Source organism: Astyanax mexicanus, chromosome 22, assembly GCF_023375975.1.
Source record: "Astyanax mexicanus isolate ESR-SI-001 chromosome 22, AstMex3_surface, whole genome shotgun sequence".
Taxonomy (NCBI): domain Eukaryota; kingdom Metazoa; phylum Chordata; class Actinopteri; order Characiformes; family Acestrorhamphidae; genus Astyanax; species Astyanax mexicanus.
The window spans coordinates 20347004-20361438 of NC_064429.1; the positions used below are offsets into that span (position 1 = coordinate 20347004).

General features: G+C 36.1%; 1 protein-coding gene across 2 annotated transcripts; it reads left to right on the forward strand.

The window, feature by feature from the left end:
- Positions 1-1135: 1135 nt before the first annotated feature.
- Positions 1136-14223, forward strand: ankdd1b (ankyrin repeat and death domain containing 1B). Of its 2 annotated transcripts, none has more exons than XM_022667646.2 (15): positions 1136-1432; positions 2584-2684; positions 3514-3612; positions 3940-4038; positions 4159-4263; positions 4935-5039; positions 5240-5338; positions 6692-6790; positions 6930-7028; positions 8373-8471; positions 9860-9958; positions 10079-10171; positions 11300-11501; positions 12293-12424; positions 13118-14223. In XM_022667646.2, exons 1-15 carry the CDS (start codon positions 1261-1263, stop codon positions 13177-13179), a joined length of 1665 nt encoding a protein of 554 aa, XP_022523367.2. In that variant the 5' UTR covers positions 1136-1260; the 3' UTR covers positions 13180-14223. The 2 variants fall into 2 exon arrangements, with proteins under 2 accessions (XP_022523367.2, XP_007258371.3); XM_007258309.4 differs by having other exon boundaries at positions 1137-1432; positions 10076-10171.
- The last annotated feature ends 212 nt before the right edge of the window (positions 14224-14435 follow it).

Here is a 14435-nt window from a genome sequence, read left to right on the forward strand (position 1 = left end):
AAAACTTATACTATTGAAAACAAGAAGGGTCTTGTACCCCTTTCTGTCGTCTCAAGCGTGGGTATAATAAGATCAGATATAGTTGAGCATTGAGATTGGATATACGGATTAGACCTTAGATCGAGCCCAAAAAATCCAGATCGACCCAGTCTGAGCCTGTGCACGTTCTGCCTGAGCCCAACCTGACCTGCTCTATAAACTGTTATTATGAGCCTAATTTAAACCTGACATTTTTTTAGTAAGTAGAGCGTTAAAACTGAGCTTTTTAAAAACGTTTTCAGGCTGTTTAAATAAGCAAAATCTGTTCAGAATGATGTTAATTAACATTGCAACACAGAAGAAGCATAGACCTTATTATTTAAGAATTTTTTTTTTTCTTAGAACAGCTACACACAGTGCTGCAAGTCAAATGCGGACAAGTGGAGGAGCTCACGTGTGCGTGAACCACAGAGCTGCGTGATTATAACATTCTAACTTGTGCAACTTTTATTTAAAAAACAAATAAAATTTGATTTGTTACATTGCTATATTGTAATGATCATGCCATAGCTTTATATAAAATAAATATAGCATTAAAAAAACAGACGCCTATTTTTAAGCCCAGACCAACCCAAAACTGATATGGCTCCAGTTTGTAGAAGTCCAGGTTTCGTGTTCACAACACCACTGCAAATGAATGTGATGATGTCTGGCTAACAGATAGTTTAGGTAGCAGGAACTTTGTCAAAGCAATCATTTAGCTTCTCTTATATCAGTGATGTTCCCCCTCTCCAATTCTGTCAACTACGCAAAATGTTTTGCATCATAGGCATTTCTAGTGGTCAATGGTCATCGATATCTCACCAAGAGGTGCACTACTCAAAAGCGAGGACATTTTCTGCCTACAGCTGTTCGGCGACAAACGGCATGTTGTTGTTTTGTCTCAAATGACATATTCGATACACACACAACACTGGATGTCCTCTTATCTGTTGTTTTATTATATAAGTTGTGATATCTATAATTCCCTGATCACCCAATTACCCTACTTTTCTTTTCTTTTTACCCTACTTTCTAGCGCAATACTTCAGAGCGTGCTGTCATTCCGTCTCTCAAGCCTGCCAGTACAATCAGTTCTTGTAGAAACTGAAGTGTGCTTTGAGTAAGAGTAAGTTTAAGTAAGTTTCCTTAGGGTGTCGCCTTCCAAAGCAAACAAACGTAACTACTTCACAAAGCCCTTTCTGAGTCAGAGCAGCAAGCTTCACCAGAACTCAGCTCACGATGGGGGAGAAGGTTCTAGCTCTGAAAGACAGGATCATGAAGCATCCCATGCTGAAAAAAGAAAATCTCAACCCCAAAACATGGATGAAGTCAGAACACGTCAAAGGCTTCACAGATTTCATCCTCCAGAAAGAGCCGGAGGTGGACGACAGTTTTGATAATGAAGAGATGTGTGAGTACAAACTGTGACAGAGTAGAAGCTTTACTCGTTGTTTTCTTACTTTGTTAAAGACGTGTTAATTTTGTTCATTTTGAAGGGACAGTTCATAAGTTTTGATGATTTAAATATCTCCATGGTGAGAAAGTGTAATAGTACAAGTCTGAGAAATAGAATTATGAAATCGTGAACTGTGTTGTCCAATGCCTGTCATGCAAGGACTGTCATGCTTTTTTAGCTAGTGGGACCATTCTGCTTTTAGAATGAGTATACAGCGCTGAAAAAAATAATAATAAGAGACAACTTAAAAATGATGAGTTTCTTTGATTTTACCAAATTGAAAACCTCTGGAATATCAAGAGGAAGATGGATGATCACAAGCCATCAAACCAAGCTGAACTGCTTGATTTTTTGCACCAGGAGTGGAATAAAGTTATCCAAAAGCAGTGTGTAAGACTGGTGGAGGAGAACATGCCAAGATGCATGAAAACTGTAAACCAGGGTTATTTAACCAAATATTGAATTCTGAATATGAACTTGTTTTCTTTGCATTCTTTGAGGTCCGAAAGCTTTGCATTTTTTATTTTATTTCAGCCATTTCTTATTTTCTGCAAATAAATAAATGCTCTAAATGACAATATTTTTATTTGGAATTTGGGAGGAATTTTGTCTGTAGTTTCTAGAATAAAACAACAATGTTAATTTTACACAAAAATATACCTATAAATAGCAAAATCAGAGAAACTGAACAGAAATTCATTATTGTGATTATTATAATAGTATCTTTCCTTTCTCACTCAGAAATACTACTGCATTCAATTTAAAAGAAAAAAATCTTAAGGACTGCTGCTTTAATTTCTGAAAGCCATTCCTGTCTACTGACTACATTAGGTTTCAGTGTCTATATTGAATTATTCAGTATCAACTATGGATTATTCATATAGTTACAAATTAACATCCCCAATAAATCATTCAGTAACCACTAAGGATTAACTGTTATGAATTATACAATATCCACTATGGCATGTTCAGTATCTACTATAAATAATGTGTGTAAGTTGTATGTATGTGTATGTGTGCCAGCGTACAGGCGATAAGCTTTAAGGGGTTAAAGAACATTAGTAAAGTTGTTGTTGTTTAACCCTTTCATCTTTTTCAATGTCTAGTGCTAGAGATCGAGAAACAGTACATGGAGGCAGCGAAGAGAAACGACGTGGAGACCATGAAGCTGTTAGGAAGGGGTGTTAACGTTAATGCTAAGAACGTGGTAGGTCATTGTTGGTTGGTTAGTAACTGCTGTACATACAGTTGCTCCTTTAGAAACACGCTTAATAAGACACAAAGCAATTGCAGTGAAAATAAACTGTATATTAAAATTGTAAAAATTATAATTTTAGAAATTCCAACATCAGATTTCTAATAGAACACAGTAATAAGTAATCAATCCACAGTCCATCAGTAAGCTTAAATTTATCGTGATCTGTTTTAATTGTAATAAACAATGTCATCATACCTATTTAACCTATTCAGACCGGGTCTATTGGTTGGTGTGCATTTTTATTTTATCCTAGGTGTGGCATTTTGAGATTAGTAGGATTATTAGTATAAAAGTATAAAAACTCAACATTGCCTTTGTAAACAAATTCGTTTTTACAAAAAAAAAAGACCAATGTGCTCATATGGTGACCGTAGTAGATTTATTTATTTATTTTATTTTATTCTTTTTAAAATTGTAGCTGAATAAACTAGTCTCAAATTTAAAATCAGTGTAAGTTGGCTCATGTTTCTGTCTCGACTGGCTGTAGAAACTTTTGACTGGGATTCCTGCCATCTTGTTTTTAATTGATTGAGTGTAATGTTGTCATGTGACCACTAGAATGAACAGTCAGTATCTCCATATGAGGCCAAAGGGTCAACATTTAAAGGAAAATTAAGAATCATGGAGTATAGAGGCGGAAATGTAATGTCCTCATATGAGGCCACAGGGTCTCAAGTTTCACTTTATCTAGAGTAAGGGTCTAGAACTGCTTTTATTTGTGTTTAGATTGTGTAATACTCAATCTAGAATGTTCTGAATAATTTTTGTTCTGATGCAGCACAATCGTACTGCGCTTCATTATGCAGTGGCCTTCAGAAGCGTAGAGGCAGTTGATGTCCTCCTTAAGAGAAGAGCCAAGCTAGACCTACAGGACAAGGTAGGTCTCACTCAAACTAGACCAAATGCCACCACTGGTCTCGATTTTGCTCAAACTCAATTTGCAACACATTAGGATGGATAATAAATTAATTGTGGACCAAGGGGTTTCCCAAAAGACAAGTTTGAGAGTGACTGGCTGCTATTGGAGAATGAGTGGATTTTTTAAATTTATTTCTGGCTTTACACCCACAAAGTTTAATTGATGAGTTAAAAGTAGTTGTAGTATCACTGAACCTCTGGGTATTTGAAAAAAAGCTGTAGACAGATTCTGGCAGTCCTGCAGGATCCACTTGATGTTGTCCTTCTCCTTTCATATTCCACACAGCATGGAGTGACGGCGATTCACCTGGCAGCGTGGTTCGGCAGTCTGGAAATCCTGAAGTTACTCGTACAAGGTGGGGCTGATCAGAGGATTGAAAATTCGGTGAGATTGTGATCATCTCACTCTCTGCTGCATGCTCCTGTATGCCTGTATACAGAACTATAAGCTACACTGTTAGATCAGAACAGAACCTCTTATATAACGCTGATTTTCTGTTAACAGAATGGGATGAACATGATGCACTGTGCTGCCGTTAATGATCACACTGAAATTGTGGAGTATATAGTGGATGATCTACAGATGAGAGAACTTGACAAGGAAGACAATGTAGGTCATGACATTTCATTCTTTTGTCTCTAAAATAATAAAAAAAAAACAGGGGTGCGTTTCCCGATTACAAATTTTACGCCTGTTTCCCAAAAGCCTTCTTAGTCTCCAAAGTCTCCAAATCTACTCAAACTGTAGATTTTTAATTTTTTGTTGGCGTTGGGTGTGGTATATGTAGTTTTGAATTCTCTTAGGTTAAGGATAAGCTTAAAAGCTATGTAACCTACAAATGTTTTTTTGAAAAAAAAAGGTTCTTAAATACAAAGTTACAAAGTTTTTAGCCATAAGAACATTTTAGGAAATGCACCCTTGTTATATTATAGAACACAAATTCAGGAAATAAGTTAGTGACAGGATGGAAAATGGCATTTTTATTTTATTTTGGCCCAAAGATTTTATGTTTTGTCTGATCAACTTCATACACCCATTCTGGGTTGTCAGGCATGCAAGACATTCAACCATGCTAACTGGCAAATCAGCTTGTTTAAGATAAATGATGAGGAACCTGATAAGTTAAAAATGTCAGCATGTGAACCAAGAGCTTGTTTTAATAATACATGTGTTTAGATTTTGTAATTCATCACTAGCAGTAGCAACACATTCATGTGTATAGAATTGTTTTTAACTCGTGCAAATACCTGGACGCTAAATTTCAATTTTATTTATGTCAGCATGGCAATCGGCCTTACGCCGTGGCAGCAGAGCACGGCTGTGTGAAATTACTGCAGATGCTGATGGAAGAGCCTTACAACATGTCCACCATGGAAGAAAACCAGGTACACTTTGTTGGAGCTTTCTATACACCCTCTTTGCAAAGTTACGTGAAACGATACACAGCTGTGTATGCAGTTAGACTACTGATTTTTATTTGTTCACTCATGAGCTCACTCAGATACACATAAAATAAGTGTACATAAAAATACAGAACTATAAAGTTGGGACTTTGACCTGTTTATCTCCACATCTCTCCGGTTAGAATGGTGACACACCTTTGCACCTCGCTGCTAAGAATGGTCAGCTAGAGGCTGTGCAGCTGCTGCTGGATAACTTTGAGATCCGTAATGAAACCAATCACGTAAGTTAAAACGTGAGCATGTAGAAGTTGTGGAAATCTTTACAGACTTACAGAGAGGTAGAAAGAAAAATGAATGAGTACACAGATAAACACACCAACATGCCACATGTCATGATTTCCCTTAACTTTTGCCATGTCAGTTTAGTTAGATGGAGTATGCATAGACAGACAGACAAATGAAGGATAAACTATATGACAGACAGACAGACAGATAGAACAAAAACAGACCATCTGAATGACAGACAAATACTTTGAATACTTCTATGGATGAATGGATGGATGGATGGAATTAATGAATGAGACAGATGATCAGAATGACAGACAAATACATAAATGGACAGATGGATGAACAAATGAACAGACATACAGTTAATATCACACAAACATAAATGGATGGGTGGATGAATGGATGGGCAATTGGACAAAGAAATAGACAAACACACAAATGGATGGATGGATCGACAAATAAAGAGACAGACAATCAGAATGACAGACAAACACATGGATGGATGGAAGGATGAATGGATGGGCAATTGGACAAAGGAATCGACAAAATGACAGACAAACAAATGGATGGATGGATGGATGGATGGACAAATGAACAGAGAGTTAGAATGACAGATAAACACAAATGATGGATAGAGGAAAAAAGGGGCAGTTGGATAAAGGAATAGACAAAATGATAGACAAACACAAATGGATGGATGGATGGATGGATAGATAGATGAACAAATGAACAGACAGACGATCAGAATTACAGACAAATACATAAATGGATGGATGGATGAATAGATAAACAGACAGAGAGAAGAAGACAGACAACCATAAATAGATGGATGAATGAATGGATGGGCGGATGGATGTTCAATTAAACAAAGGAACAAACAAATGGATGGATGGATAGATAGACAAATAAACAAATGAACAGACAGACAATTAGAATCACAGACAAATACATAAATGGATGGATTGAAGAGGGATGGACAAGTGAACAGACAGACAGAAAGACAGACAAACATAAATAAATGAATGGATAAATGGATGGATGGATGGGCACTTAGACAAAAAGGACCAGTAAAATTACAGACAAACATAAATAGATGGATGGAAGGATAGATGGATAGATGGACAAACAAATGAATATACAGACAGTTAGAATGACAGACAACCATAAATGGATGAATGTATGGATGAATGGATGGGCTGAAGGATGTGCAAATAAACAGACAGGCAGATGGATAAACTTTCTTGGATGGATTTACTTCATTACACTTTACTCTACACTTAATACATTCATCTACCCAATAATAGTCAATAATGAATAATCTTTAACTTCTCTTTCTCTGCTTGTAGGCTGGAGAGACAGCGCTGTATTTAGCTGCCGTTGGGAATCATGACGAGTGTGTTCTGGCTCTGCTGGAATCAGACTGTGACCCAAACATCTTCACTTTAGTACGTATGAAGTTCCTTGTTGGACTCAGATACTAGATCTCAGATACTTTTCATGTGTAAATGTTTGTTCTTATGTTAAGTCAACAGGTAGAATTGATGACGTAGATAAGGACAGTGTGGGGTCTCTGTTTACTCTCAGAACAGGATCAGTCCTCTGCATGCTGTGAGTGAAAAGGGCTTCGTAGCCGTGGTGAAGCACCTTGTGGATAATGGAGCGGATATGAATTTACATAACCAGGTAATAATAATGCCTTTGCTAAACCTAGACCTATAGGGGTTGGTTTCCTGGACAAGGATTAAGCTTAGTCTTAAAATCTCAAGTTGAAACGCTGGGCAGTTAAATACTAGGCTTAATTCTTCTCTCAGAAACTGCCCCATATGGATGGACTACAAAAAAATCCTGGACTACACCCATTTTAAATGGACAATTTTCATTATAAGAAAAATATAGTTCATGACTAGGCTTAATTCTGGTCTGGGAAACCAACCCATTGTGTTTTTCCATAGAATTGGCAGTAGTAGCAGTGGAGCACTTTATTAGAAACGCTATACCAACGAAGAGTAGGGCCTGGTTTAGCTAAAAAAACAGCTTCAATCCTTTGTGGTGCAGATTCCACAAGATTTTGGACACACACTTTTAAGATTCTAGTCTATTTTGACATGATTGCATCACACAATTCCTGCAATTCCTTACATATTCACTTTAATTCTGTAAAGTCTTCCCATGTGTCAATGATTCTCTATTAGATAAAGATTTAGTAACTAGGAAGAACACTGAAAAACAATAAAATAGATACTCTCATGTTCGTAAAACCTTTTGGAGATGTGTTTTGCTTTGTATCGTGGTGCATCTTCATGCTAAAAACAGCCAATAAAAGATAAAGGTCAATTTTGGTCATAAAAGGATGCAGAGGGTCAGCAACAATGCTCTATGGCACTCAAGTTTATTCATTGATTGATAGGTATAAAGGAGCCCGGGGTATGTTTAAAAAAAAAAAAAAAAACGTTCCCCACTCCTTTATACCAACTCCACCACAAAAGAACCCAACACAGCAGACTGGGCCTATGGATTCTATCTGCTGGCACCAACTTCTGACCCTATCATCTGTGAGCCTCAGCAGAAATAAAGATTCCTCAGACCCGGTTATGTTACTAGGCTGAAAGAAGTGGAAACCTAATGTGTTTTTTCTGTGATTGTCACCCATCTAACTTACCACAGCTTGGCTGAGTTACTGTAGCATTTCTGTTAGCTTGAACGTTGTTGGCCATTCTTCATTTAACTTCCTCATTAGAATTTCGCTCACTGGATGTGTTTTCTTTTCGTGCATCTTTCTAAGAAAACTGTAGAGATTCTAGAAAACAAGACATGGTCAAAATCACAGAGACCACATTTTAACCACTACAACCTGATGGTGGATATAAACATTACTTGAAGCTGCTTAAATCACTTGAATAATTCCTAATAAAGTGCTGGATCACTGTACTGTGCCAAAATACTTGATTATGACATAATACATAATCAAATTGCAATAATAATAATAATATATTTTTTAAAATAATTAAGCAATCTTTACATTTCCAGCATTTACAAACACCATTGCACCTGGCAGTGAAGAACTCCTATCTTCCAGTGTTACACACACTGCTGGTGTCTGGCTGTGACACGGACATCACTGATCATGTAAGTATGTATGTATGTACTGTACATATTACTCTTTCTTTAAAATCCTTCTGCATGTTTTAAGTAACTTACCATAAACATTTTTATTTTAAATGCAGTAGTAAAACAATCCCATATCATGAAGACGTTGATGTATGTTAAAATGTTATCAAAAAGGTTTTAAAGTACAGTATGATAGAAATATGCTTCTGCAGTTTGTATATGGAAACTAGGTAACACATTATTTTAAGGAACACAAATTAGGCACTTATTAATGTCTTATTATATGCTTAATAAAGCCTTAATTAGACATTTGTAAAACTACTTATTAGAATTTATTCTGTGTAAGTGTTATTGGTGCTTGATCAGGTGTCTATTATGTGGAAAAGATTAATAATGGCTTTATTAGTTCTTATAGTGCACAATAAACAGTTATGTTAGCACACTGTTAAGCAGATTAATAAGCATTAACTATTAGCTAATTCTACATGTTATAAGTCTATAATTGGCTGCAGTTTGATCTGTGTGAGTTGGGCAAGGTTATGTCTGTGCTGGAGTTTATTGAGTTAATAAGGGGTTAATAAGTCACTAATAGACCGAGATGTGACTAAAGTACCATATTCTAATGTGAGGTTCTTTTCATCACTAATTAGACACTAAAAAGAACTGAATAAATATTTAATCAATCACAGACCCCTAATTAAGCACCAATAGCATTACACAGAATAATAAGTAGTAAATAAATAATTTACAAATGTCTAATTAAGGCTTTATTAAACCAATATTAAGATACTAATAAGCGTCTAATTTGTGTTGCTTAAATAAAGTGTTACCGGAAACTATGCTGCAAAAATGTACAACGCAGACAGTGGGTCCTTTCAATTACAAGAAAATCTGCTATAGTCATGTATTGATAATGTATTAGTATTTTGTCATGAGTGAACCACAATTAAAATTAGTGATCTAATTTAAGTGTTTATTTCTTTTATTGCTGATTGTTATGGCTTACAGCCAATGAAAACCCAAAATTCAGTGTCTCAGAAAATTTGGATTCTGTGTACGACCAATTGGTACTTTTGGCAGTGTGCCAAGTCCTGCTGGAAAATGAAATCCGAATCTCCATAAAAGTTGTCAGCTGAGGGAAGCATGAAGTGCTGTAAGATTTTCCAGGAAAACTCTACACTGACTTTAGACTTGATATAACACAGTGGACCAACACCAGCAGATGACATGACTCTACAAACTCTCTGAATTTTATGGAGATGCAGATTTTATTTTCCTGCAGGACTTGGCACACTTCCAACACTGCCAAAAGTAACAATTGGTCTCATATAATATTAACATTTTCTGGGATACAGATGTTTGGGTTTTCATTGGCTGTAACTCTGCTTCTCCTCCATCACCCTCAGCTGGGTCAGACAGCTCTTCACTCTGCAGCAGAGCTGGGGAAGGTGGATGTGGTGGAGATGGTCCTCAAAGCTGGAGTGAACATGGAGATCAAAGACAGGGTGCGCGGCTTTAAATTGATTTAAATTAATTACAATTCACAAAATGCACAAAAACATGCTAATCACCTCTAACCAGAAATACAAAGTTTAATGAATGTTTGTTTTTTTGAACCTCAGCAGGGGAAAACAGCACTGGGAGTGGCAGCCAGAGCTGACATAGTGATTATTGTAGACATGATCATCAAAGCTGAAAGATATTTCAGCTGGTTAAGAGTGAGTATTCCAATATTTGCACACTCGTAAAGTGGCAGGTCGGCATAATATTCCTTACCTTGTCCCAAATGTTGTGGAGAGACATGTCTCAAGCTTTTTTTGAAGGTACTAGTTATTGTCACTGTCATGCCAAATCCTTGTATGTCAAAAACAGCAACTTTTTAGAGAAGGAATAAAAAAAAGTTTGCTTTAAGTTTGGTTCTCTTTAATTTTTTTGTACAGAAGATATTACACCAAAGTGGACCTAGTACTCAAAGTGGACCTAGAATTATATTTCATCCTACAAGGATTATAATATCTGGCAACACAGCATCTGTATGGTGCAATTCTAAAAAAAAAAAAAATGTTAGAGCAGCTTTATATGAGAATTGGTACAGTATTTATTGCTCCTGGGCTTCCCTCTACAGTTCGGTGGTGAAATTCACACTTTGAGCCACCCTTAAAGAACATGCTTTGCACGTGCATTTTTGGACAAGCTGTGAAATACAGAACTGTCACTTGAAAGTATAAAAGAAGAATTACAGGAGTAAAATTACAGGATTTTACACCTTTCTGAACCAGGTTACACATCATTATGCAATTCTTGCAAATGTTTCTGTGTCTAAATTTTGTCGATCATTTTTTAGCAGCTTTCTAGACAAACAAACAATTCCAGACAACACACAAGAACATCCTTTTTAAATCAATAAGCACCTCATTGTAGTTGTGGTTTAAGTGTCTAATGATTCAGACACACAGTTTACACTTGGAAACACTGCTGAAACTAGATCATGCAACAGAACCAATACAAATCTCTCTTGGCCTCACCTCTCGTGGCCTCAATCCCCTTATTTCCTCGGCCCTTCGATATTAAATTAGCGCGAGGGGTTAATGTAATTTTACACTGTAAATGATGCCACACCTAAATGCCACCCCATCAGATTTATTTTGTTAGAGGGCATGAATGTAGCAAAGCAATATTGGCTTTCCAATATAATCCGACAAGTGAATAACATAACTGAGAGGGACTGGAGAGCAGTAATATTGGATAACGTGGCGAGCCGCGCTCCTTCAGCACCTGCTTTCGCTTTTTTTTAATCATCTCCTGGCCTTTCTCAGAAGTTGACATTATTTGATTACCTTTGTCAGTCCAATCCAGGAGCTAACGAGACCCTTCATGATGAATTTCCGCTGACATTCAAACTGGACCACCGTAGTGAGACTAAGCAGGTCCGGGGCGTCATGTGGAAGCTGGCGTATAGCCTGCTGAAGAAGAACGAGTGGAAGAAGCTCGCCGAGCACTGGGGCTTCACTGAGCAGCAGGTTGCTGCCATCGAGGAGCAGTGGACAGGTGAGGGAGATTACTGTAATGGGATGGGTTCTGTGACAAGGGTCATATTAACATCAGTTTAGCATATCACACGAAATATCAAAAATATATTTTTTTGCAACTTAGGTCCCACTTAACCAAAACACAAAATTTTCTGCAGCCTCCAGGAATATTTCATATGCAATTTAAAACCAACTACAGTTAAACCATCAACTTTATCGTTTTCTGTTCCTATAAATATGAAGCCTAGTGCTAGGTACTACCTGCTGTATTTTTCTCAGCTCTCTCAGTCAGTATGAGAGGCAAATCCTTTCAAAAATTTTAATTTAAATTAAAACACTAAAATGAAAATGCAAATATCGTTTTGTGCCTTTTTTCTTCAAACGTGTGAAAATATTTTGACAAAATTTTAAACTAAATTAAATTAGTCGCACCGTATTATAAGACTCACTATCAATAAACATCAATTTTCTGGTCTATTTTCATACATAAAGTGCACTTTATGCCAAGTTTTCCTTTTAATTTCCTTCTAATCCTAATTCTAATTTGTAAGAATTACAGTTTTGTTTATTTAACTTAGTTTAGCTTTACCGGTCTCGCCACTGGGTCACGGGAAAGTGTTTAATCTGTCCGTTTAGCTCGGCTGCTTCCATGCTTTACCTCACTGTGCAGATTTTTATTTTTCCAATGCAGTGGGTGGGGGTAATCTGCTGGTTGACTGGCTGGTAAATACTAATGGACAAAAAGAAAATTGACCATTAAAATTGAAACTGAAAATGTTTTACCTGGCCGATGATTGTGCACGTCTCTAGGTCCTAACAGTTACCAGGAGCATGGAAACCGGATGTTACTGATCTGGCTCCACGGAGTGACCATGACACAGCAGAGCCCAGGCAGAGAGCTCTACCAGGCACTGATAGCTGTGGGGAATACCAAACTGGCAGGTACAGATCAACATGCTAAAAGAATTACTTTACATTTATGCAAGATCTTACAGGTAGATAAAGCAGGGTTCTTGCACCATTTTAAAAGTCAAATTTAATGCTTTTTAAGACCTCAATAAATATAATTTAAGTAAACTAGAGAATATGGTATAAAGTGTTAGGACACCTGCTCCCCCATTTTAACTTTAGAAATCAAGGGTATTAAAAAAAAATCTTTTTATGGTCCAAGTTTTTGAAAAATCTTTCTACCAGACACTGTTGTGAGGATTTGATTGCATTCAGCAGCAAGAGAGTGTTACTATGATCACCAGCCAACTTGATCCCCAAATTCAGTACTCATCTCGACAGTATTAGATGGAGCACAATCATTCCAGATGACACAGTTCTGGGTGGCTTAATACCCCTCTAGTCCACATTTGGCATTAGGTATGGTGGCAATTGTGCATTTGCACATCTGTGTCAGCTAAATGCATTCATTAGAGATGGTGTCCATCAACATGTTTGTACATATATTGTTTCAATTTATGAATATGTAAAAATATCAAATAACTTATAAAATACAGAACAATGATATTTTTTGATGATGTAATTAAATAATTACTGTGAAGTAAATGTTCAATATTAGTGCATCACTATAAAAAATATAATAAAATGTTAGATAACATCATATGTAATGTGTTTTTCCCCCAACAGAAAAAATAAGAATGGAGGGAGAAGAATTAACGGAAAATAACAAGAAATGTGCGATTTCATGAAAACATAAAACAGCTTTATTTCACTTGGAGGAGCCACAAAAAGAGACTGCTTTGGAAAAAGTTCATCTACTCATACTCACACTTTTACACCAGACTTTTACATCGAAGACTTGTGTGTTTCAACCCACACACACACACACACACACACACAAACACACAAACACATTTGTTAAACAAAAGATTATTACTGGAACGTTCGGACATACTGACCCCGTTTACACCTGGTCACTTAATTCACTTAATCCATTTCGGTATCAGGACTATATCTGGATAAGACCAAGCCACATAATAATGCATGACTAAACAAACCCAGGACATATTCAACACAATACAAATTGGACCACTCGAACAAACCACATCAGGAGGATCTGAGGCACATTTGAGCTAGGGCTTGATGATATGGGTTAAATTTTACAATATCACACTATATTTCTTAATTTTGGTTAATACGATTCCGATATCAATACAAAAAATAGAAAGGTTACAACAAATCTGTACCTACAGAATAAAAAAATAATCATTTCGCAGTTTATATAATTGTACCATGTAATAAATGTCAGCATGAAGGATACTGTAAATAACATATATTAAAATATATTACAAAATCTGTTTAAAATCATATTATGTAATTACGTAATTGAAACATCAATCAATTAAATTATTGTCCAGCCATAAGGTAAGGCACATGTTCTTCCCAGTACAACCAAAGCACCGATAATAATTTGCATATTTGGTCCTATACAGCAATCAAATTTCACTCGGACTGACCAAATCACTGCATTTGACTACCAAGTGTAAATTCATGTGGCTTATAAAAAAACTAAATAAAAAATAAATAAATAAATAAAATCAGGATACAATCCAGATACTTCTCAAATGAAGTGACCAGGTGTAAACGAGGTTACAATGTAGTTGTTAACCTTCATACTTTCGACAACACAGACACAGAAGATAATGATTGCATCGTACATTCAAAGGAAGTGGACAATCACGTACAATCACAGACAAACCTGTAATGAAATGACAGCACAAACATTTAAATTAAAAATATTTATCTATCTACAAAATGGCTGATTGAGTTTCATTAGTATAACAATACTTCAACAGTTTTTAAAATGTAAAAAAAAAAATAAAAATATTATAAAATTGAAGAAAAAAAAAAAAAGGCTTGGCTTAAATAAACGATATAAAAGTACTGGTCTTCCTGATTTTCAAACTAGACTATCCAAACATGTTTCCTGCAATAATAGCAAACC

Excerpts from the sequence above, each read along its gene's own strand:
- ankdd1b (XM_007258309.4), top strand. The coding sequence starts at position 1,261 with ATGGGGGAGAAGGTTCTAGCTCTGAAAGACAGGATCATGAAGCATCCC. Across the intron at positions 5,040-5,239 it reads CCACCATGGAAGAAAACCAG|AATGGTGACACACCTTTGCA; the intron begins GTACACTTTGTT and ends CTCTCCGGTTAG. Across the intron at positions 9,959-10,075 it reads ACATGGAGATCAAAGACAGG|CAGGGGAAAACAGCACTGGG; the intron begins GTGCGCGGCTTT and ends TTTGAACCTCAG.